At 39.9% G+C, this 25236-nt stretch overlaps 1 protein-coding gene across 1 annotated transcript in view; it reads right to left on the bottom strand.

The window, feature by feature from the left end:
* Window positions 1-25236, bottom strand: part of LOC118336335 (mannosyl-oligosaccharide 1,2-alpha-mannosidase IA) — a 185451-nt gene that overhangs the window by 8097 nt on the left and 152118 nt on the right. The window contains exons 5-9 of the mRNA XM_035672961.1: window positions 13327-13421; window positions 9193-9316; window positions 8980-9073; window positions 7350-7465; window positions 3417-3636 (exon numbers count right to left, since the gene is read on the bottom strand). Coding sequence (XP_035528854.1) covers window positions 3417-3636; window positions 7350-7465; window positions 8980-9073; window positions 9193-9316; window positions 13327-13421 — 649 coding nt within the window. The remainder of the gene's footprint in view (window positions 1-3416; window positions 3637-7349; window positions 7466-8979; window positions 9074-9192; window positions 9317-13326; window positions 13422-25236) is intronic.

Below are 25236 nucleotides of genomic sequence, written 5' to 3' on the forward strand. Positions count from 1 at the left end.
TATGTTTGCATTAGTGTTTAATCACCTGAATGTAGGAATCGTTCTTTTTGTTACCTTAGAGTAACCCACTTTTATCGAGAGACCCGTAGGTCGCCTTCCATGGAACCACCATGTTTCTACAGAAGCCCAAAACGGACAAACCAAAGACTTGCTGTGGATAGGGCCTTTAGTGTTGTTTCTCCTACACCCCGTACAGCCCGTTCTCATTGTCATCAAATACAGACGCGAGTGGCGTTCATCCAGTTGCAATCTGAAACTTAACCACTAGATGTCACGCAACTTCCTCATTTCACCCTTACCTTGCAAATCATTACTAGCTTGCATTTTTCTCTGCTATTGTTGGCCCATTGCTGCATTTCTTTGAACATTACTTCCACCTGTAGATCAGTGATCAGCCATCCGTGATTGTACCGACCCTCCAACATTCAAATCACTGACAAAAACACGCTTTTCAAAATGGGCTTTTAAAATCTGAGTCTAATGTGTTTTTTAACATATTAATGTACTGTTTTATTTGTTTTTTTACCTATTGATGTTCTTGTAATTCTTTCTTTTATTATATTGTAACGTCTTTGAGTATCTCAGAAAAGCCTGCTTTTGAAAATTAAACATGTCACTTATTATTATTAGTGGATTACCCATCGGCACGTGTGTGCATCGCCTGCATGCACATGTACGTGTAAGTATGTTTAAAAAACCTCAAACCACTCATATAACAACTTCTTCATATCACTACTAGAGATCAAAAACCATTGCCTTATTAAATTCAGCCCAATTTACGCCTTCACAGCACAACATAACTATTCAACACCTGTCACCTCACAGCTCAGTCCAACTGGAACACTTTTCATTACAGCTTTCTGGTTTCTAAACCTTTCTGGGGCCTTTCCACTCTCTGTTTTCTGCTTCCTGACTGCCTGTTTTGAACTAAATAATCCTCTGGGCTGTAGATGCTTGTGATTGGAATTAAAACACTAATTCAGTAGAGAATCATCGGTTGTGCAGACAACACAATTGATTTTTCAATTGTGTTTGTGAATAGCACGCCTGCATCAAACACAATTTAGTTAGTCTCCGGATTTCTTTAACCTGTTTAGGGAATTGAATAACAACTTTTTACACCAATATACATTTTTGGTCTAAACTATGTTATCTTTTAAAGCATGTGGGCTTAACAGCAATTATGCTAAAGTCTCAGTCTCATCAAGCTTAAAGAGGTGTAGAGGAAATTATATTAAAAAAACTGAATAATAAGGACTTGGAAATCCTGGGACAGCTATTTCATTGGCTTCAAGGGTGAAATTCAATGACTGCATGATAAAAGGGCCATCATTTTTAAAAAATAAATAAAGATTAAATGAATTGGAACTAACTTCACTTCAGAATTCAAGATTGAACGCTAACATTTATGGAAATAACCCTGTCCACATTTTTTGCTTTTTGCCTCAGCACATAAATAAATGTTGCAAGGCAATATCCTCCTTATTTTAGATAAAATATTTATATTTGAGCAGTAGTTAGAATTTACAATAAGTCAGAGCTAAGTGATACATGCTGTCAGTCTCTCTCAAGTTACTCTATCTACTCTACATCAGCTCTTACGTCTCAATAGTCGAAATACACAAAGTTAGGCATTAAAAACCATTACAACCTTTTCTCTAAAGCCAATAACCTTTTTCTCTTCCTACTGCTTCTTTTTGAGAGACCCATTTTCCAGCATCAGTCTGTTGCTGTGAAGATGGCAGAGATCCAGAACAGCAGCAGAAGGAGAGTCTTCATGGTATCAGTATTTAAGACACAGCTAAATAGTAGCCACTTTACGTACATGCAAGAGCAAATCTCAGAGTCTCTCTTTCCCGCACAGCTAATCCAAGAGCTGCTAAGCACCATCCATTCCTTTTTAATGAGTGAAGAGAAACCTGGTGGATGACTATGAAAGAGAAAGCCAGAGAAGCCTTTTGGGCCTACAGATCAAAAGTATTCCAAGCGCATCAAGTAACCTGTTATGTGATGAGTCATATTAGCTTGCAGGAGAAGCGAAGGCGAATGAACACTTGGAGGATGAAGCTGCACAGCCCACCCAACAGTGGAGGAGGGGGCAAAAAAAAGCTTGAAATTAGCAGGAGAGATTATTGTCACAGCCAAGACAGATGCCAGGGCAGAGAGAAAATCAAACGAAGGTCTTCCAGAGAAAAAAGTGGGCAGCTTGTACCTGGGCACACTACTGTATTGCTGTTTTTTAATCCTTGCTTTCTTTCTCCAGGGTTCAGTCTGCGAGTACAACCGTATCAGAACTCCTCTACTTTCCCTCATTTACAGGTCGGAACCACAGTTAATTTGCAAGTGGATTTTATCACAGTGTTTACTCTTCCATACTTTAGCTCCATTTACTGTTCTTGTCTCCTTTTGTGATTCTTTCTCCTGAATTACACCAAAAGTGTGATTATCAGTATCGAACACACTTTGCACCGCCATGACTGCTGTCTACAACGGTAAGAATAATTGAGGACTTTAATTCTTCGCTGCTCCTTATTAGGCCTGTCGTCTCTCTGTTGAGGTGAAGCCACCAAGAACGACTCTCCTTTTCAGGCAGGGCAAAATTAAAACGCCTGGGGCCTTTTTAATTTACAACATTGCTCTCCTACACTCACAATTTTCTTACTCTGAATGCCACCATAACCTTTTCTTAATAAGACAGATGCAGTGTACCACAACAATGATGAACCATAAAATTCCACTGTTTTTTTTAAGAAGAGCCAATTTGTGCTATGTTGAAAAATACAGAATTATTTCAGTCTAAAGAGAAGCTTATGAATTCAGATTTTTAAAGACAAGGCCGGTGCCATCTTGCACTGATGACGTGATTTGGAGCCGGAGTCTGCGCAGTAGTGATCGAGGTTAGTGCCGTGGTATCGAGGACGCGCCCATACACCCTGGCCAACTCAAGCTGACCATAGCTCAGCTGTCAATCATGACGTGAAAAGGCTTCATGACCTATACTGCTGTCAGCCTCCAGCGAGTGTTTTGATTTTGCTATTGGGGAGCCGTCATGTCGTCCATCTTTTTATATGTCGATGGTTGTGAGAAGATATTCAGTGCCAACTGGTAGGCAGGACTGTGTTGCATTAGCCTGTCGAGCTAGTGGTTAGTAATAGATGAAATGAAACCAAAACTTGAAAAAGGAAAGGGCAGTGCATTAAGCATAGCCTTGTTGTGGTAAAATCACAGATAAAATCCTCTAACCAAAACTCCTACTCCTACATGACCTTTCAGTTTGACATAGTACATTTTGTATCCAAAAGAAAATAAACAGGAGCAGTGTCTTGTCCGCCGCCCTCCTCCTGCACAACATTGAGCCTACTGAACTGAACTGTTCTCTCTGTACACTCCTCAGCTTCCCTGACATTTCCACTCACCTGAGCGAGTGTAGCTCTCATGGCATGTGTGTGTGATCTCAGCAGCCAGGTCCAGGTAGTGTTGCCTCTTCTCCGGTGCACCATCATCAGCCCCAATGCCGATCATGCCCCCAGAGAAGCAGGCCAGGTGGCCCATCTTGTGATCCAGGATCCCTCCCCTCCACTCGGCCATGTAGGTGAGACCACCAGGTGACTTCTGTACCAGGTTGGCTTCAATCGCCTGCAGCAACACACACAGACAGGAACCTGGTATATGTACTGGCCCTTAATTATTGACATACTGTGCCACATTATTGTGACTCCTTGGTTGATTAGGATTCTTTCACCAATGGTTTTGTCACTGTCTACCATTAACAGCTTTACATTCTGTACTTGAAGGTTTAAACTGCAGCAGCAATGTTGTGCATTCCTTAGTTATATTTTGGAATCTGACCAGGCCTTGATGTACCCAAGGAGAAAGTGAGAGAAAATATTTTCCACCATCAAATACAGCACTGACGGAGATTGTGTTGTGTTAAACCTAGTTGTTTCCTGAGACCTGAGAAGTGTCCATATCTAACATCTGCAAGGATAGTTGGATCTTCGCTGTTTAGCCACCACTTGCAGATATGCTTTGGTGCCCTCTCTGCCTAAATGTAATCTCCAGTTCAGCTGTCTCCAAACCTGTTTAGCTGTTTTCCCACAAAATTTTTATTGATATTGCCATGTAATAATATTACATATCACAACTGTATCCAAGCAGATAATCTACACAAATTAGTTTTATTCAAGGTTAATGTACTCATTTACTACTCTAATAACTACTTAAGCTACTCCACTGGGTTGGATTCCCCTTGAAATAGGTGGTGGAAACACTACCACTTTTATCCATAGGGGCCAGAATCAATATACAGTAAAATAAAACTTTCTTGTAGCTACTTAAAGTAAAACCTCTGTATATTTCTCCCACCGCTACCACCTACCACATCGTAACTGTGCTGCAATGAAGCTAGTTTACACATAAACTACATTGAGATGTAACTTTTCAAACTATTTTTGATCTGACAGCAATCATTTAAACAATTCAGATGGAATTGGATGTTGAACCACCAAAGATGCACCTTTCTAAATCCCCAACAGGGCTATCTATTCACTGTGTTTTCTATGAAGGCTTGTATATGTGGAGACTCTGTATACACATAAGGGAAGATTTAAACATGGCTGTTACACTGTACATTTCTGTATTTATATGGTAAATTATGTATGTATTGTATAACAGGAAGTCAACCCTCTGAGGGTTTCCACCTGATAGCCTGTGAAAAAGAGATTATAAAAAAAATGAAGGACTAATGGAGGAGGCTGAGAAAAGGAAAGGAAGATTTCTTTTTTCTGTTTGCAGCTGTGCTTATTGTCAGTGGTTTATGTTTTATAAGACAAAATATTACAGCTAGAAGGCCATCTGATGAGATTGTTTCTGAATGACTCATCACTCTCTCTCTCTCTCTCTCTCTCTCTCTCTCTCTCTTTTAAAGATTGTTTTTTTTCCTCATCTACCTCCAACCCATTCTGTCTGGCTCATAGCTCATTTTGCATTTGAATTCAGGTTTGTGATATTCAGCAGCAACACCTCACAAAGTGCTGATAATTAAGTGTAAACTCCCTCTTGAATCCCAAGTCCAATCATTTATTATTTTTCGTCTTTCTTTAACAGCTCTTTCAGGATGAGTTTGAAAAGGAAAGACGAGGAAATTAAGACCCTCTCTTTCAGATTTATACGTGAAGAACGTTTGGTTTTGCTGAGTAGGATATTTTAATTCCAAATTACCTTGTGAGTGAGAAATGAAACAATTCCCTCGTACCGCTGCTATATACTGTATGAGAAACCTTTTATGCTAAATAAGGTTTGATTAAGATGCAACCTGCTATAACTGAGGGCAAAACAAAGCAATGTGTATAATATGAAAGCTTATAAATACCATGTTCTCAGAAAAAGCATTTTTCTTGAGGGCGTAGACTGATAATTTTCCTACTAATTAGCTGTTGTTAGCAGTAATCATGGCATAGGATAATTGGAAAATGTTCTCTCATTCAACACTGTTTTAATTAGTAATCTACTTGTATTTGATTGCCAAAGATAATGAGTTGTGCTGCGCCTTCACCTTAGATCTCTGTATAAACACACAGTATATAACCTAATCTGATAGTGCTGGGGTCCATGGCCATTTAAATAACCAAGTCACAGGGGAGAAAGAGAGTCTGTAATTAGTAGTTATGCCTCTGGCTTGACCCTCTGATGAGAACTGAGGAAATTTCAATGGAAATCTTAACTTATTGTCTGGGATACTATAATTGCAGCCAGAGGGAATGTGCTTTACTCTGACATTATCTCCATTAAAGAGGAAAACAGATGGCTCCGAGTGTATTTTTATGCATGTGAATACTGTGCAGTTGGTTCGCATGCATAGATTTTTTTCTGCAGACAGTATTTTACATTACATTATATAAATACACAAGTCAGTGGCGATCTAATCAGAGCTCTAATCACATTACGCAGTACCAGGAGTCTTTCCTATTTGATGTTATTTTCCTTACTTTCCTTTATGACCATTCCCCAAAGAATATCTGTCACAAAAGTACTGCTACTGTACATAATCATGGTATGGTACTTTGAATAAAAGCATCCACTATAACTCTACACCCACTTTTGAAGATTCATTGAATTTACATAAACATTTGTATCTATGCATAAAAGCCCTGGTTTTGAGTAACATGCTTTGCATTATTACTCCATTATTATTTTTTATTTTTTTTTACACAGTATAGCCACTTTCAGAAATGAATCTTGTCATGCAAATGTGATGGCAATTTAACATATTAGTCTAATGAACAAATAAGCATCTGAGTCACTTTTACTTAAGGGTCCAGTGTGTAACATTTACGAGAATCTGTTGTCAGAAATTGAATATAATATGCATAACCATGTTTTCATTAGTGTATAAACACCTGAAAAAAGAATCATTGTGTTATTGTTACCTTACAGTGAGACGTTTATGTCTACAGACACTGCAGGTAGCCTTCGATGGAGGTCGCCATGTTGAACAAACTACTACTACTTTAACAGTAGCCCAGAACGGACAAACCAAACATTAGCTCTGGATTGCCTTTATCATGCATTTCGTAGCCTCTGTAATTTCTCCTTCTCCCTCAGAAATGGAGGGGGATGCTATTAGACAGGACATTGTTGTAAAACCAACATGGCACAACAGTAGTAATCAGATCAGCACTGACTCTGTATTTTAATTTCTGCAAACTCCATGGATAAATTAACATCCAGCAAAACTCTTTACATACACCATGTGAGCAAACAGGAATTAAACATGGGCCCCAACTTAACGTATTGTGACTCTATGCTTGTGCTCTGTCGGAACAGTTGTGCTCACATTAATTAAGGCTCCAACTGCGAAATACTAAATAATAAAAATCCATCTCTAATGCAGCCTGCGTGAGGACAGAGAATGTTCTTCTATTTTTACTTCTTATCATGTATTATTTTTTAATTCAAAGCTCCCTCTCGCACACTCCAAATACCACTCAAGCATTGTGGCTCATTCCGTATAAGTGCTGTCATGTCTGAATGAGGAATATTTAGGTAACTGACACCTTCGTCTGAATGACAAAAAGCATTCACTTTAATAGATGAATGAAGCCATGTATACTATATAATATATATATATATATATATAAGACTGCTGTATGCTTCACTCAGCCTTTTACTGTCCACTAAAACTTATAGCAATGTACCGGCTGTCCTCTTATTGTTTTGTGTAACAGTTTGTCTTTTATTTGTCTTGGGTGTTAAGAATTTTGTGCACTTTGTTTGATCAAAGGCTCATGCAAATTACTGTAATTATTACCCATCGCTCTGTGTGAAATGTAAGATTATAATGTTCATACCTCTAGTGCGCCATAGTACATCTTCTTCGCATCGTCGTCTGTCTTGTCTGACATCAGATATGATTTGATCAGATACTCGTAGAAACTATCCCCGAGGCCACCGATGGAAACATGATCTAAGATGAGGAATAGGAGGGAAACAGGGTTGTATAAAAATATTCAGCAGGGTCACACACAGGTCTTTCAGGATGTCATTGATTAATCCATCCATTTTATGCTGCTTACCCAGGTCCCCATCGCATTAATTTAATGAATTATTGTTATATTCTGCTGGGAAATACTGAAAAATATCATATAATAGTAAATAATTCTAGGCCATATTGTCCCCACTGGTTTTCCATCATACTTTAATTCTTTGGCCGGTATAACTGTGAAACAGGTATTAAATAGAATTCTTTATGGTATTAAAAAGGTCTTAAAAGTCTTAAATTTAACTTGGTGAACACTGCAGAAACCCTGTTATTCCATTCACAAATCAAGTCTTACAGGCCGCCATATCTTATTAACTCATGTCTGGTTTGCTGGAATCACAGTCTTACAAAACCTTAAGTGTCTTGTGGTAGAACATCCAAAACAGAGACCTCCATTCTTACTGTTGTCTACATTTTGTCACTGTCAGTTGGTTTTCTGGGTAGTTTGTGGTATGCATGATCACAGACTGTGAACCCACACTCTCTCTGTTCACCGATGGTAGAAAATAGTTTATTTGAAAGTTAAAACCTAAATTATGTAACACACTTCAAGCATGTGAGTGGAAATTGAAACAAGTGGCTGTTGATTTTCCTCCTGCCTGCTCTTGAGTCCACATTCAAATTCATAAAGATGAATATGATATTGCAATGGAGGCGTGCATGACTCTAAATCCATCCACTCATGCTCATTGCATGCACACCTGTGCAGACTCCCCCGCAAGGTTATCACAGTACTGCTGTGTTTGTCCTTGACACTGACAGATGAGGGAGGGCTGTGAAGCCAAGATTTCTTTTTCCTTTGTAGGAATGAATATATACAATTTTGCTTCTCTACATGCTCACCCACAACAATTAGCCTCTGTAATCATCAGATTACCCCCTTTTAGTCCCAACCTCGTCTTATCCCATGATTTTTTTCACCTCCTTTCAGGTAAATCGGAAAGATCCAATTTCCTAAAGTAATTGAATTCATTATCATTTTAATAACCCAGAGCAATGGGAGTCATATAGCCATTGCTATGAGCCTGATATTAAAAATGAAAGGAAATAGACGGATGGGTGGATGACACAGATGAGCAGCTAAAAGAGCTTTGACACGTGAGGTGACTCAAGGTCTGTCAGAGCCGTGAAAGCCAAAGGAAAGACTCAGAAATGGGGATAATGTGAAATGACTCGAATTCAATGAACTCAAAGTCTTGTACTGTAATTTTGACCCACCTTGGGAAAACACAAATATTGTAAAATGACCTTTGTAGGTCAGCTCAGAGGTCACCAAGGTCACAATAACACCTTATGTTTTTTATAATAATGTAAGAGAGGCATTGACCTTGTCCTTCCTTCATTACAAATTAAACTGTTACACACATTTCTCTATAACCCAGATTTACCCATAATCATACAATTTCACAGATGTTTAAAGAGAATGACACAGTACTTACGTTGGACCCAGTTGCCACTGACAGGGCTGAGGAAGTTGGGGTACAGCCCATGGGGTTTTTCAATCTTGTTAAGTAGTTTTCTGATGTTCATCACCTGCAAAGACACCATGGTACAAAAGAATGTCATCTGGCTATTGCACTGCCATGGTTTCACACATTTAACTTTATCATCGCTTTAAGGCTGGAAAGCAGAAATGGTAGTTAATCAGAAACCTTCTCTGTGTAGATGGAATTCCTGGAGAGCTCCGTCAGATGGACGAATTCAAGGTGAAGGGTCCCAAACTCAGCCAGGATGCTGCTCCCGGCTGAGGCCCACCCCCAGCTCCAACTGGTGCCACTGCAACAGAGACAACATGCAAAAAGTAGAGTAAGTATCATGGCTGTCACACAGGCATCTACAGGTACAAACGCTTTATTAGATGACTGTATGTAAAAGTAAATACCAAAGGTGGCAGAGCATTGCATTTAGGGACTAGCGGCATTGGGATTGTTCTATCACTATGTCTCTTCACACTGTAGGTGTTACTGACCCTGTTAGTATTCATGCCATCAAATTAGAATCAACAAGTAAGGAATATGCAACTTATCATGGTGTGTATATGACAACTGGTATGTTATGACAGACTAAATAAAAGTGCCACTGGTACATGAGTACAGTCTACATTCTTCATCTAATACAGCACAATGTTCTGAATTTCAGGTGAGTTAAAAGTTTTACAGTCAATTCCAGTTTCATAAGATCCTCTTGTATCAGCAGGACTGTTGTTGTTGTGAACTCCAGCCAACCAGTACAATAGTTCTTTCAGTATTTTCCACTTAGGTGTGATTCTGTCTCAGTTATAACACTGAACATCATATTCAGAACATGCAGCTGATCAACGTTTTAGAACTGGTGGACCTTTTGGCCTTCTGTACTCAGAGTCTACTTAATGCATCACGACAGACAGACTTGGGTCTTACCTTTTATTCCCTTTTCAAATGGAAATCAGTAACCTTTACTGTATGTCTCCAGAGATCTGTACAATGTATTCAATCCAAAGTATATTGATCTATTTGAACATTTAACTATTGTTATTTATACCATGTATCTTCCTCCTAAACTCACTCTTCCTTGACTATAAAGCGACACACTAGAGCAAAAACAATTAGATGGGTAGACAATTAGCATTTGACAGAAAATGAATCAGCAACAATTCGATGATCGATTAATCATTTACAACTTGTCAGTTGACATAAGCTGGGATACCATAAACATTAATTACAACATGTCAGGCAAATTAGCTGCTAAAAATAAACGTATCAGAAGTCTGTGTGAATTAACCTTTACCATCATCTACCATGAAGAAAGTTTACTGTTGCCTGCCATGAATAATGTTTGTGTTTTTGTTTCATTAACCTCAACCTGAAACACAGCCAAATTATGTGTATTCACAGTCCGATGACAGCTTCAAAAAGTTACCTTGAAACTAAGAACATCAAGGTCAGAAACACATGACACACTTCAGCTTATTTCCTAAAGGCAGTGTGGGTAATATCACTGCAAATCTAATTCTCTGCAAATGCGTAGTCGCAGAGACGGGGCTCTAATGCCCACCTATGATTATCTGAGGCAGAATGTACTACTAGAATGACTTTACATATCCTCTAATAGATGCTATAGAAGATCAGACATCCGGTAATGAATTGAACTGAATTCGTTAGAAGGGAAGAAGATGGAGGGAGAAAAAACAGTGGGAGGTGGCTGGCATGTGAGGGCAGAAAGTAATCAAAAGAGTTTGCTATGCTGATGAATGCATCCATTAAAAGTTTGGGGGCTGCATCATTAGAAGCTCTGGCTCGAGTCACATCTGATTCCTCCTTTAAAGAGAATCAATCCAAGAATCAAAGCGGAGGTGCAGGGCGGAGGGTGTTATCTGTTATTACAAGCAATAAACCAACTAACAAATATTTTTATTATCGATTAAAAGGCTTATTTTCTGGATAATTGTCCATTGTCCAAAACCTCAAAGGTCCAGTGTATAACATTAAAGAGGATCTATATGGAATAAAATACTCATTGGTATGTTTCCATTAGTGTATTATCACCTGAATATAGGAATCGTTATATTTTCGTTAGTGCCATGCAGCCACCGTAGTTTCTCCTGCACACTTCTCAGCCTCATTCCCAGGTCATCAAATACAGACGCCAGGGGTTTTCAGTTAGCTGCAGTCTGAAACTTCACCGCTAGACGGCACTAAATCCTACACACTGGACCTGTAAGATATTCAGATTTGTCCCATTTGAAAAATAAAACCAGGAAATCCTCAGAATTGAGAAGCAGCAACAAAAATGTCTGACATTATTGCTGGGAAAATTACCTAAATCAACTGATTGCTTAATCAAGTACTCGTTTCAGCACTTAAAAAAGAAAACAATTATACCGACCTTATAGAGCTATATTAACGATGTGTATGTACTTAAACTGGTATTTATTAAAGAAAAATATGAAGAATATTTTGTGAAAATGTGCACACCTCACACATACTTCCGACCGTACACCCGGTTTTGGATGCAGCTGTGGATGAAATGATGAGGAGGAGATGAAACATAAGCTGTAACCTATGCAAACTGATGTTGAAGGGCATTTCTACAGCCATCCATTTACAGATAATTGTGGGAGTGGAAGTGAAGCTTGTTCACCTGCGTTCGTTTCCACAATGATTGAGATTTATAAAACAAAACCGTTTCAGCTTTATGAATGAAGTGAAATGTATTTTCACTTAAATGTTGCCATTTGATGAGCATTTAAGAAAATACCTGGCACACTGCTCAGAGCTCACTGAACCCCCCTGTGTGCAGAGATCTCACTGCCTGTTTATGTCCTGTTATCACCTGCATATGTTCTCTTCTGAAGTGACGTATGTGTGTGTGTGTGTGTGTGTGTGTGTGAGTGTGTGTGTGTGTGTTTGTGTGTGCTTGATGTGGATACACCTGTTTGTGTGCCTCCATACACCCCACATGACCACACTATGGGCAGCCTGGTTCCTCCTGCCCATCTGTACAACAGACCCATGTTGGTGATGTAGTAGGAATTAACTGTAGAATAAGGTAATTAAATGTGCCAGCAGCTGTCCGGCTTGGCTGCTGGGTTAATTGGTAGCAGGTGGATGACAGAGGTGCCAGGAAGTTTCTTATAAGATTAGGAAATGAGGGGAAGAGCTGCGTTTTATACTGTAAAATTTACCAAGACAGACACCAAAAGAGTTTGACAGTTAAAATTTGGCTAAATAACTTCAACTAAAAATTACAAACATGGCTGTATGAGTGTAGTATTTTAGATCCAGTCCCACAGAGCACTTCATCCAAATGAATAATGATGTGACGTTATTTCCCTGTTCTTCATGCATTGTACTGTGTGTTGATAAGGAAACACAGAGGTAAAGTCAGGCTGTGGATGTGTAGGCTAGCGATGATAATTTGACTGTTACAGTCACCGACACAGCGCTGTTATCAGCACTCATCAGTTAGATTTTTTCCCCTGTAATCTTCTCCATGTCTTATTTCAGTCTCACTATAACATTTTTTAATTAAAAAACAAGGGGCACATTTGTTGTCCTCTGTCTTGCCTAAAAAAAGGTCAAACCCAAATATAAACTGAAATTCATGGTGAAATTGTTTTGAAAATAAAAATGGGTTGAAGTTGTGTTGCGTGACCGTGGCATTAACAAGATCGTGTCAATAAAGATTTTAGATTAGAAAGGTAATGGTTCGGAACAGATTAAAAATTAGCACAACTCATTTAAAACATGCAAATATTATTCATATGATCTTCCAAAGTGTTTGTGAACACAGATTAATTCTTATCCAAATGTCATCATCATTGTAAAGCACAGCCTGCTCCATTGTCAATAAACAGAGACTGTGGACCCGTTTGTCTAGACAACTTTGTTTTTTTTCCCTTTCAAATTCACTTTTATCAAAAAGTTATATCAGCAAATTCATGCAGACCATATTGGTACTGTCAATCACAGATCTGGATCTACTTTGTTCTTTCTCTCTTCTTTAGACCATGTAAAAGTCTATTTTTATGTGCCAAGCTGGTCCGAGGCATCACAATAACTGAAATTGTAAATTCGGTGTTGTAACATTAGAGGATTAGAGGAGGGGCTCAATACAATATTAGCATATTTCCTATTTGTTGACGACTTGCATGTCAGCTCACGTTTTTAAATTAACCTCTGCCTCCGGTTGACAAGATGAAACAAACTGCATGAGCACTGATTAATGCAAGCCAGCGTGATGACTTGATATCGTCTTTTATCGAGGATGCAGGACAGTTGGAGGTGAAGCCTGGCACTGAGACTCACCTCCCCAGGTTGATGACTCCTCGGGGGATTCCAGTTGGCGTGTTGAAGGCAGGCAGCAGCTTCTCTCCCAGCTCCAGTACTTTTGACTTGAACACCTGGAAATAAAATAAAATGCCGACTTGGTAAATAGAGTTGTTTTTGCTTGTATGTGAAGCCTAAACAATAGCAGATATATATTTTACAATCTCATCCAAGCTTAAAAAAAATCACTGTCACAGGCTAGGAATCACAGGCCTGCACACATTTCCCCTCAGCGTTCCCTTTAAAGCTCATTATGTGAAACATAAGGCCCGTTACAACAGGACTCCAGCAGGATTTAAAGCAATCTCATCGATGTAATCTACAACAGTCTATTTAAAACCACACATCCTTCCCATCTCCACCGGCCAGTTTCTCTGAGGCCAAGACTGCAAAAAGTTAATGTATAATCTTACGAGCTAGATTATCAGTCACAAAATCTCCATTAGCCAGTGGGAACAATGTTGGAAATAAAAGGAAAAAGTGAAGAGAGTGGAGTGAGATATTGAAATCCTGACAAAGAGAGAGACGTCTGAGGACACAAAAAAAGGGTTGAGGGGAACAGAGCAGAGGTGGGAGGAAAAGGGGAGATTCATAAAAAAAGACAGAAAGCCTTGGAGACAAGGGAGAGTAGAGAAGGTGATTGAGAAGAGACAGACATGGTATACGGAGGGAACAGTCTAGCAAAAGAAAAAGCACAGTCAGAGAGAGTGTGTGAGCATGGCAGCGGTGTGGAGCAGTGACTCAGCAGAAATACTGAGGAAGATGAAGAGAAAAGGGAAAAATAAATTGCAGTCAGCCAGGTAGAAACCACTGGCCTTCTCCGTTAGGACTGTTCTTATTGTACAAGTCGTCTTTGTAGTCTGAAAATAATGACTATTACCATTAACTATTACTGTATATTCACTGATAGAATATATTCATGATTCGTGATGTGTCCTCTTTCTCAACAATTGGCACCACAAAACACATCCAGTACAGGCACACATCTCACAGACCGTACATACATTATGTACACAGCCTATTCAGAAGTCTTCTCACTCTTGTGTTTAACGTGCCAGTTTCACAGCCAGTAGCTGCAGTGTCCTCTTAAAGCCTACCCATGAGCCTTTGCATGAAACACTCATGCATGTTATTGGAGTTCAGAGCGACCCCTGTGGCATTTTAACAGCTCACAAAAAAAAACACCACCACAGACTCTCTCACTGACAAGAAGAAGGGTTGCAAAATAGTTGGAAAGTAAATAAATGAATACATAGATGATTGACTGAATGAACAAACAGACTAGCTATTGAATTGACTACTGCAATTTCCAAAAATTGCAATAGCCTGCCCTTTTTTCATCTTTCAAACGGGCCAGTGTTTCATGCAGGCTTGTAAAGAAGATATTCTGACAGATGCTGTCAGAAGATGTTGTCTGCTCTTCATTGCAAATGCTTGGCCTACAAATAAAGCTGCAAGTTGGACAAGATCCTCCATTACATTCAAGCTGTTGACTTAAAGTGAAAACCTCAAAGATTTAAATTTAAATAAATGTCTGTTAAGTTATTAACTATCGCCAAATAGGTAACACAATGGCAACTGAACCTTTGGCAGACTGATGAAAGCCCTTGCAATTGAAGGATTACGACGTCTGGGTGTCTGTGGCGTCATTGGTTGGAAAAATCATGATGTGGCTCTCTTTCTTTTGGACTACTCTAACTAAATTAGGCACCATTGGTGGAATTGCAGATTTCCTGTTCGTCAGTCATCAGGTCTGAAAACATCGGGATCATTTTAGGGCTAATTTATCATTTATTTAGCTGTCATTAAATTACCTCAGAAAATATAGAAGCTAAAGTTAAAACCTATGACACTAGTTGGATATCTGATTGTCTAATTTAGCACAGTTGAACTGTCCAAACAGTTGACACACTTGTCACTGTTTGGATCTATAGGAAGTGAGGTCCAAAAACACACCTGCAATTACTGATCAATATAGATGCTGTGCAAGAGAATAAAAGGGAGATACTTTAAAATCAAAGTTTGGAAAATACATCTTTTTTTATTTAGCAGAAAACCCAGATAGTCTGTTTCATCAGGGCTGTGTAGGTGTTTTGATCAGATTTTATTATTATTGTCTGCTCTTTTATGTCAGTGTTAAGTGGGAAATCTACCCACTACATAGTGCCCCTCCCAAATGAAATAGTGCCTATGGCATATATGCTACTTTCTGCCAACAACCCTACAATGTGTAACACTTTATAGCCGGGGAAATTAATTGTGCAACGCTACACCTGCCAGTGATGACATAAAATGATGAAGTGTCCGAAAAGACTATTGACTGCATATAATATGGGGAGTGCTGAGTGAATCAGCGACCAGAAGCCTGTCAATGGATGCAAAACCCTCCAACTGTCATCATATTCTCATTAAAACTGTGCTGAAATTGTGATTGGTGCACAAAAATATGACATCATCTTTTTTCCCCACTGAGCGCTGTCTGTTTTAAACCAGAGGAGAGAAGAGCACAGAGGAAAACGCAAACACAGAAATCTCTCAACTGAAATAACTCAAACACAAAAAACAGATATTGCAGACTGAAGAAAACCTCTTTACATTTTTCAAAGAAAGGTAGTGAGATAAGTATTGGGTTATTCAGTATTAGTTTAAGAAATTGGGGAAAACGGCACTGTGATATTTTGTGTGTCTGTCTACAGCTCTCAGTACTCTTTTCTTACTCTTTCAAAAGGACGTGAGATAGGACCAGAGGGGCGTTACACAGTCACTTGTTAATTCTGGCAGAATAATACAGAACAGTCTAATGCGTGTGTATGTGTGTGTGTGTGTGTGTTTGTGTATGTGCTACACTCCCTCAAGAGTCCCTTGGCTCTCCATTTTATCAAAGAGAGCACTAATGACCCTCCGCTTGGTCCCATCTCTCCTCATCGGTCCTCTCTACCACCACTGCTGCTCAAGCAAACCAGAAGCCCACAGGCGCGCACACACACTCAAAGCAGACACACACAATTCAAAACAACACACATACACACAAACTTGCTCTCATTTGTGTACGCTTGCATCATTTTAAATTTTACTACAAAAATATACTTTGTGTAACCATGCACAATAAACACATGTATACACACACACACACACACACACACACACAACTTTATTTTTTCTTGAATATAAAACACCTAAACACACTCACATAAAGTAACAGACAGGCACGAAGCAGGGGCAGCTGATTATATTGGAGTCATTTATTCTTGTTTGCTTGTTTATAAATTACTTGATTAATTATAGTAAAACCCCTTTGGCTGGCATCTGCTCTGTGATTTACTGTACGCAGCACACAAGCTAAATTAAGGGCCGTGTTCATAAATCTGTCTTCACTGACACACTGCTGGTCTCTTGTGCCACACTGAGAACCTCCTCCAGCACGTGAGCTTCATTACTGAAGTGCTACTGTAATTACACTTTGTGTCTTTGCACCGCCTCCTCATCCATCTAATAATGCAAAGCTATCAACAAATTCCAAGACTGTTTATCTTCACATTTTGTTGGTTTTTTTAACTTCTCTTCCTATCTGATAAGATGGCAGAACAGTGGAACTCAGCAAAGACCAACATTGATCCGATGTGACACCCGACAGGCCGCTTTCTTCCCTTCAAGTTGGAGTTCCCTGTAGGATGGTGGATGGGAGGCTGGACACAAATGGCTTTTCTATCAGCTCTTAACCGCTGAAGACACGCATCAGGCATGCAGTCATCTCTCCCACATCGTCAGAGCCCAGTGGAGAGACACTTGGAACAACATTTCGAGGTCTGCCACTTCTGTTTACCGGTAAAACCTCTCAATCCTCACCTCAGGGAACAAGGGACAAGAAAATGGGCCTAGCCTATATACTCTTCCATACCAGCCAGTGTATGTGTTAACATTCTTAGATCTCTATTCATTCGACTGTCTGAAAAACAATGTTGTAAAAGACTGCAAAGTTACTGTTTGCATATTTTGAGCATGTTGCCCTTCTGAATAAAATTGTATTCTATTTATGTTTCTTACTGTCACACTTTACGATTTCTCTGCCGTGTCTGTTTCTGTCAGCTCCAAGGCCATTGGCTCCAGCTGAACATGTAAATCTTTAAAAACGAGATAACAAATTTATATATTTAAATTTTTTTTAAAAAGGCTAAATATTTTAGAACAGCTGTGTACTGTGGTTTTTAGCATCACAGCGGATGTGAATTTTCATGCTATAAATAATTGTAGCCCAGTGACATCATGATTGTGCCTCAAACTTTTATGAAATACTACTATTGGAGCTGCAATAGTGAAATTAACACCTCAGGATTTGGATTTATCAAACCTCACAAACACCATATACCCAACATTGTTGGTCACTGCAAAAGTATTTATTTAAAATACATTTACAGCGGTTGTTAAAAGTTTAGGACATTGTAGAATTTGCATGGCAGTAATAGAAATTGTAGGCGGTGTTGTTACACCACTGTACATATTTAAACCAGTATGCCCGGACAAACTGTAAATGTTGCAGCTAGCACGCCTTGCACACACACACGTTTATGCTGCTGCTGCCAGCACAAGCTTTCTACATTGAATTTGCGTTTGATGAATACAAAAACGAACAGAAACGCTTGAAAGCTCTTGATCTGAAATGGATAAAGGAGGTGTGGGGTTAAAAAATATATGTATTATACATTGAAACTCTAGTGAAAGGTGTATATGTTGCTGGTATATTGTCAATAGCTATGAACAGATCCCTTTTAAAAAGGTGAGACCTCTACTCTAGTGAAGAACGTTTGCAAATACACACTGCAGATGCGGGTAGTGTGTCCTTTACCCAAACGGGTAAAGGCATTTATTGGGAACTAGCTGCAGACTTGGCGCTGTATTTACAACAGAATGGTGGTGTATGTGAGACTGACACAAACTGAACTATAGTAGCCATGTTCATGACAATCGAGCAACATGTCAGCCAGTGCAGAGGTGTCACTCATTTTGCATTTCTGGAAAACAATGTAGGTCTACAGCAAGGAGGAATCAGATATACCAGGCTTTGTTTGAACAGACAACACTTAGTAATACTGATTCATTCATTGTTGGTTTGGGTCTTTTCATAGTATTTGTTGACAGTAATAACAAAACACACTATCACTGGCCTTATCCCTAAAGATGAATCACAGCTAAGTGTCTTGACTGCTCTTCAATATACTTGGCTTGACAAGTTAGTTTGTCTCTCCTGTTTTTTTTCTTTCTTCTTCTCCTCATTTAGGACACCTTCTCAAGTCTGATTAGACAGATGACGGACATGGTGAATATATAATGTGACAATAAAATGACTAACTGTGTGATTGGTTGCTGATGTATTTTAGCAGCCAGCAGATAGCTTTATCAGCTGCACAAATCCTTCACTCAAAGTGTCACTGATTATGAGAAAAATATGGGCTTTTAATGCGAGAACAAAACCCTGTCTCTTTTACACCTGCCATCACCTCCTCTTTATTCACATTACTGAGATTTAGGAGACAAAGCAGGCTGGAAACCTGATCTGCTAAAGATGAGAAAGGGATGGTAAGCAGTAGTGTCATTGAAAACATATCTGCAGTTTGAAGTCAAAATTTCATCTCAGCTTCAAAGGACTGCTTGTGGTTTTCATGATTCTATCCTCTAGTTCTGAGACCAAAGCAGAGTGCATGCATAATGTTGTCTTGTTACAAGTCCGGCACAGACACAGTTATTTCCATGCAACCGGTTGCCTCTGTAAGAAGTTTATTTGAAGTCACATCAGGTTCTTGTGCTCCAGAAATAACGCTCCAATCTAAAAACTCTGTGGGTGACATTTTGAGAATCTTCTGATGTTGCCTGGCCGAGAAAAGTTTACCACAGACCACGGATAAATAATTCCCATTTGGCAGCTTATGAACATAGATCTGCAAAACTTCTGCCTCCGTCACTATCTCACACCAACATGCAAGTCCACAGTCATTTTCTCATCATCTTTTCCCTTTGTCCTTAAGTCCCGAGTCCAGCTTTTACTCTTGAGAACAAATCTATAAAGCAGCTAAAAGGCAGCATAGTCTGTCTGTCACTGCACTGCCCCTACTGACATAGCAGTCATAGAAAGATAGTGATGACAGCGTTAACCAAGGTGACTTGTTTTGTCCAACTAACAGTCCCAAAACTTCCAAAATATATCAGTTTACTATCACATAAGACAGAAGTGAGACAGTAATTATTCTTCAAAATGAATGCCATTCCATTTCCCTCTCTTGGCTTCCTCTAGATATAAATCCTACAACCCAAAACAAATCAACAGGTTAGAATAAGTCACTCACAAGCACATAAAAAGTGCCTCGTAGTAAGAACACAGTTTGAACCGTAATCTGAATATGATCCTAGTGTAGAAGATAATTCCACTCGGAGTCCGAACTCTTCAAATTTGTGAATCTACTCTGCAACCTATACTGATGAAGTAGTACTCAAGTGAGGAGGAAATTTCAACATTGACTCAACTTTGATCATAGACTCCAATCTTACTAAAAAAGGGCTCCATTTGCAAAACTCCCGAAGAGTAATGCCGGTAAAACTTTATGTTTCATCATAAGTTAAACTGTACACCTGTGGGGGTTTGAATGCAGTCTGCTGTGTGTGGATGTGAGAGAGTTTGAGTTTTTGTGTGCATTGTTATTCCTTCCTTTTCTCTTTCTTCTATTATTTCAGCGGTTTGTGTATGTGTCCACGCACACAAACAGACACAATCATATCAAAACATGGTTCAGCGGCTGCTGCTGGCTGAAAGATATCTGAGGTTTAATTCTGCTGAGGCCGTAATACGGTAAGACGCACTGTGCGAGGTACTGGAACAAAAAGTCGATTCTTTATAAGCAGCGGCTGCACCTGGATGTTGTTTCTGTCCCAGTGGCATTGATCATTTTTAGGATCCTTTTCTTTTCTCTGTATCTTCAAGGGCTTGGCAGGGGAAAACATGGGGATTTATTCAAAAAGAAACAGAAATGGGTATCTCAGACACTGGGTGTAGTCGTCACTGATTGAGAGGAATATTCTCTGCTTGACTCGTCTTCCTCAATACATCTATCCTTTCAGCTGGATCAGACAAGACTGACAGGAGGAGACCTTTTCTTGCACATTGATTTCGTTCTTCATTTCACAAGCTGCTGGTGCCTGCTGACTGTGAAGCAGAAGAGTCCACAGGTCGCAGCACCTTCACTTGAATGGTTCAACAAGTCTGAATCTCAGTATGATCTATGTTGCTGCCTTTGAGCAAGCTTTATCCTGCTTTGAATATTCAGCTGCAGACAGTGGCTATACTTAGAAGCATTAGTGGTGTGTAAAGTTCATATAAAATATTCAAAGTTAGCAAGAAAACCTGTGGTGTCTATTGTACTGAAGGCTCACATTTTTTTTTACCTTTTTTGTGTGTGATTTCTTTGCAAATTCTGAATAAATTCTGCTCTATTTTATTGTTGCACGCACAAAAATTTTGTGCGTGCAACACGTTTCAACGTCTTAATCTGCAACACTGTCAGAGACATAGATGTCTTGAACACTGCTAACTCACAGCACACAGTCCCACGTCAGTCGCTCACCCCTGATGTCGGAAACGAAAAGTACTCTGCATAATTTATGCAGCATAGCATCGCCTGAGAGCGAGTAGGCGAACATGATAAAGCAGATCCAATAAATTAGACATGAGGACTTCTCAGAAAACAAACGCAGCAGTAAAATGGAGGCACCCACCAAAGCCCAAATTGGAAAACAAACAAGTGGCGGCTGCTCAATCAAGCCCCCGCTGGAAAGGAGCGGCTCAAAATTAGTCCACATTACAACTATATTGTTAAGCAATGTGCATCAGCTTAAATGTTCCTCTGTCAAGTACATGAGATGCCCACCTACTTTCTACCCCTCCCTTTGACCCACTAAACTGGGCTCATACAAATCATTTCACAGTTTGCTGACTGCTGCTACTGTATAATACAGCAGTCACAGTTGCTGTTTCTCTCAATTCTATGATGCAATTACTGTGCATATATACCCTCTGCCTTGTGCCTCAGCTCTTGACGTTACCCAGAGCCTAATTACTATGAGTATGAAAGCACACCATTATATTTGCCCTGTATGTGTGTGTGTGTGTGTGTGTGTGTGTGTGTGTGTGTGAATGCTGCACAGGATTATGGATCAATGTGAATAATGTGGTTGGTTGACTTTTGTACACATAACTGGTCATTATTGGGATGTTTCAACTTCGTTATAATCTTTCCATATTACAGGGTAGCCACCGAGTGGCACTGTATGCTTCAGTTTCTCTTTGGGAAATCAGTCAGTGCTGGTTTTCATCTAAACTTGATTGTTGTGTGCAATGTTACTGCAATACCATGCCTGCAGGAAATGAAAAGGGGGGGGGGGTCCAGAGGGAGGAGTTAATCCCATCCATGTTCCACTGTTAAGACAAATACATGGAGACTCCTGGACATCCTGTTAGATTTGTTAAGCTATCTCTGAGCTACCTGTCACAGCAAATCACTATGAGCCAATGTCTTCACAACTTGCAACTTGAGAGATAATAATGTTGGCACACTCTCTACACTAAACACAGGAAAAATAAAAGAGATTTCTTGTCACCAAGCCAGTACTCTTATATCTGTTTGATGGATGTCATACAAGATTGTCCCCTTCCTGTAGAAACAGATCAGACATACCCAGTGACCCATCAATAATTCAACCTACAATTTGCCTTGTGCCACAACCTCTCTGCCATCATTACTGGGGAAGAAGAAGAGTAAGGAGGTAGGGGCTGATGGGATGCAGAGAGGAGCAATGGTTGGAGAGGATGCCAGGTCCACTTCTCATTAGGGCCATGACAGCATCTCCCAGGCCTGCTGTAGGAGGACAACAGGCACCTCCTGGCCGACTCAGCCAGACAGAAGAGCTAACAGGTACCTTCCTGTGTGGGCACCGGCAGACAATACTCCCAGAGAAACTGCAGGAAATCTGAGAGATCTTGTTAAAGTCTAAGAGAGAAAAACTGTTGGAGACTGTCTGTCAGTTACATGCAAATGGCTGAGACATTGCAAGACAGAGTGGGTGATGGATTAAAGTTTTCACACATACTTTTTATATCCTGTCAGTAACTTGCAATCAGCAACAAAATTCTCACACTTTAAAGCCCTGCTAGATTCACCCAGAAGCTGCACTGTTCATTATACTCCTAAATACAGAGGTACTGTACTAGCAGTAAATTATAAAGCAGGTTTGTCCTTAGGGAGGTGCTAGAGGACAGGTCATGCAGTCGTTATAATCGAAACGGTTAACCTGCCTCAGAACAAGACAGTACACAATGGATGTCATGAAAATCCAACCATTAAATTGCTATGTATTTTGTGCTAAACTGACATGTTGGGGCTGAAAGTGGCACAAGAGGAAACTTCATAAGAATGTCCAAAGTGGAAAAAGTTATATTTTAGGGTGAATTTGCTTGTTAGATTTTTAAGGGGCTGTCTTGACCTGACATTGGAGCCAAAGGAAAAGGAAGGAAAGAGGATGTCATCATTTCATTTAAAAATAGTAAAACGTAGAGTTGGGTGTAGTGTTTGATTCCAGCCTGCGATCTTCTGTTGAATGTCATACCCTTCTCCTCTCATTTCCCAACTGCCTCTCTACTATCATCTACCCAAAATAATCTTAATAAAATCAGTAAGTCAGAGGATCACCAAAGTCATCTGAATTCATCCTCTGGGGGCCATGAATGTTGAGATATTACAGTCTGGACCGAAGTGGTGGACAACACCATGGATGGCAACAGACCAACATTGCCGTCCCTAGAGCCAAGCTAGTGGCATGCCTCGAAAAAAAACTGTAAGATTATGTTGCTCTGGACCAAAGACCAATATAATCATTCTCAAGCTGCTTGTAGGAGAGAAGGAATCAAAAATGACATTGATTCACTGCCATTCTTTAGTGCAAATCATTGCCAAGTTGCAAACAGAAAAAGAACATATTTGAATTTTTCTCATGTTTTCTACGGTATGAATAGGTCCACGCCTCCTCCTCCAAGATATCGCTGAATGCTGGACAAGAAGCATACTGCAAATACCTGTTGTTCATTCTCCAAAAGCGATAAACATAATCTGCAAGGAAAATGCGAGCGGATTGCACGAGAGTGGTAATGAGATTGGAGGAACACAATGCGATGAGGGGGTGAGGATAAAGTGCAGAAGATAAAGCAGTCACAGCCTCAGTGGGAGAGACAGAGCGAGAGGGAGAGAAAGGATGGGGCTGGTTTGTGTTTGAATCTTTCACTGGGATGAGCGCAGGCAAGGCGAGATGAGGAAGATCAGATTTGGGTTATCTGTGTGGCCTAGCGTGTATCTGTGGTTCAGTTGGCGATATGAGCTAGTTGTTTGTGAAGTGAAAGAGCGGGAAGAGAGAGATAGAGACAGAGAAATGGGGCTTCTTTAAAAGCTCCTGATGGCAGAGCTGGGCTTCAAAGATGATCGCCTGCTTCATCAAAGACTTGACTCAGTGGAGGATATGGCCATGCATGTGGGGGAGCGACCGTGTGCGTGAGAGAGACAGATGTTTGCTTGAGAATGTGTTCATGTCTTCTTTATGTGTATGTCGCCACTGTAAATTAAGACGCCATATATCAGGCTTTCAGAGATTGATGTTTAGTGCAAGAGTCCATCACGCGTGTTTCTGCTGTATTGTGTTGTCAGTGGTTGACAATGAATAGGAAGGTGGTGAGAGGTACAGTGGTGTAAGCACTGTAGAGGCTAAGGAAGTGCTGTTGTGCATCTCAGTCCAAGCAGCACAGGCAGTCTTTGGAGTAAAGTTGCCGCCCTGAGTGACAAAACTCTATGTAATCTATCCTCCTTATAATAATAAAAAAAGCCTTCATAATCACCAAGCCTCCATAGAGTCTGTGAAGAAAAGGCAGTTCAGCTTAACACAGTGCACAGGCTGCTTAGCATAGATAACCGGCATTCAGACCCACAAAATTTCACCGCTTTTCCTAGAAAACTGAAATGAGTAAGACACTCCAAAAACTCAATTTCACAAGTCCTTCAGAAGGGATGAGAGCGAAGGCAACAGCTCACTTGTCATAATGATAGACATTTAATCAGCAAGTTGTAATGTCATATATTTTAAAAGAAACTTTAATCTTCTTGATTAAAAGTGGGGATACAGTGAAAACTATTTGAGATAGTGACATCTCCAATTACACTTTACCATTGTTAATATGTTTTATGTGTCTCACGCACTGCTAAATATGAGCGAGTGGGAGTCGCACCAAGGCTGTTACAGTGCTGCGGAGCCCATCTGGAAGTGCAGAGACAGTATTTTGACTGTGTTTTTCTGGCATGTGTAAATAAGCACTGCCTGCTCTTGTGCAGACAAGGGAGGAGTGACTGAAAAATGTGGCAGACAGGACTGATCTGAGAATTGTAGAAAGGGGTCATGTAAGGGTTCACATTCAGCTTTAGTATTAGGAAATTCGACCTCAAAACTGATTAGAAAATGGAGGCGTTTTCAGTGAACAGAAATAAAAAGGAAGAGCCATTTTGCCTTCCACTCTGGTGAATGTGCTGCCATCTATCATCTACCTATGCAATGAGAACATGTTTCATGACATTTTCCTTGGCCTCCCACATGCCTTCCCATCTGAATTACATGGTGTGATAATGCTGTGAGGGTTTGGCTTCCAGCATAGCAGAGAAAATAAAATTTCTACTCAGGTTCATTTTCAAGATGGACAATATTTTATAATAACCCTTTAATGCCATAAATCTTTCAGTGAATTAAAATAAATCCTCTGCCTTTTAACCACAAGCTGCTTGGTCTAGGACAGGGGTGTCAAACTCAAAAACA

This window comes from Morone saxatilis, unplaced genomic scaffold (genome assembly GCF_004916995.1).
Source record: "Morone saxatilis isolate NCDOM2014 unplaced genomic scaffold, NCSU_SB_2.0 Contig24, whole genome shotgun sequence".
In the NCBI taxonomy this organism is placed as follows: domain Eukaryota; kingdom Metazoa; phylum Chordata; class Actinopteri; family Moronidae; genus Morone; species Morone saxatilis.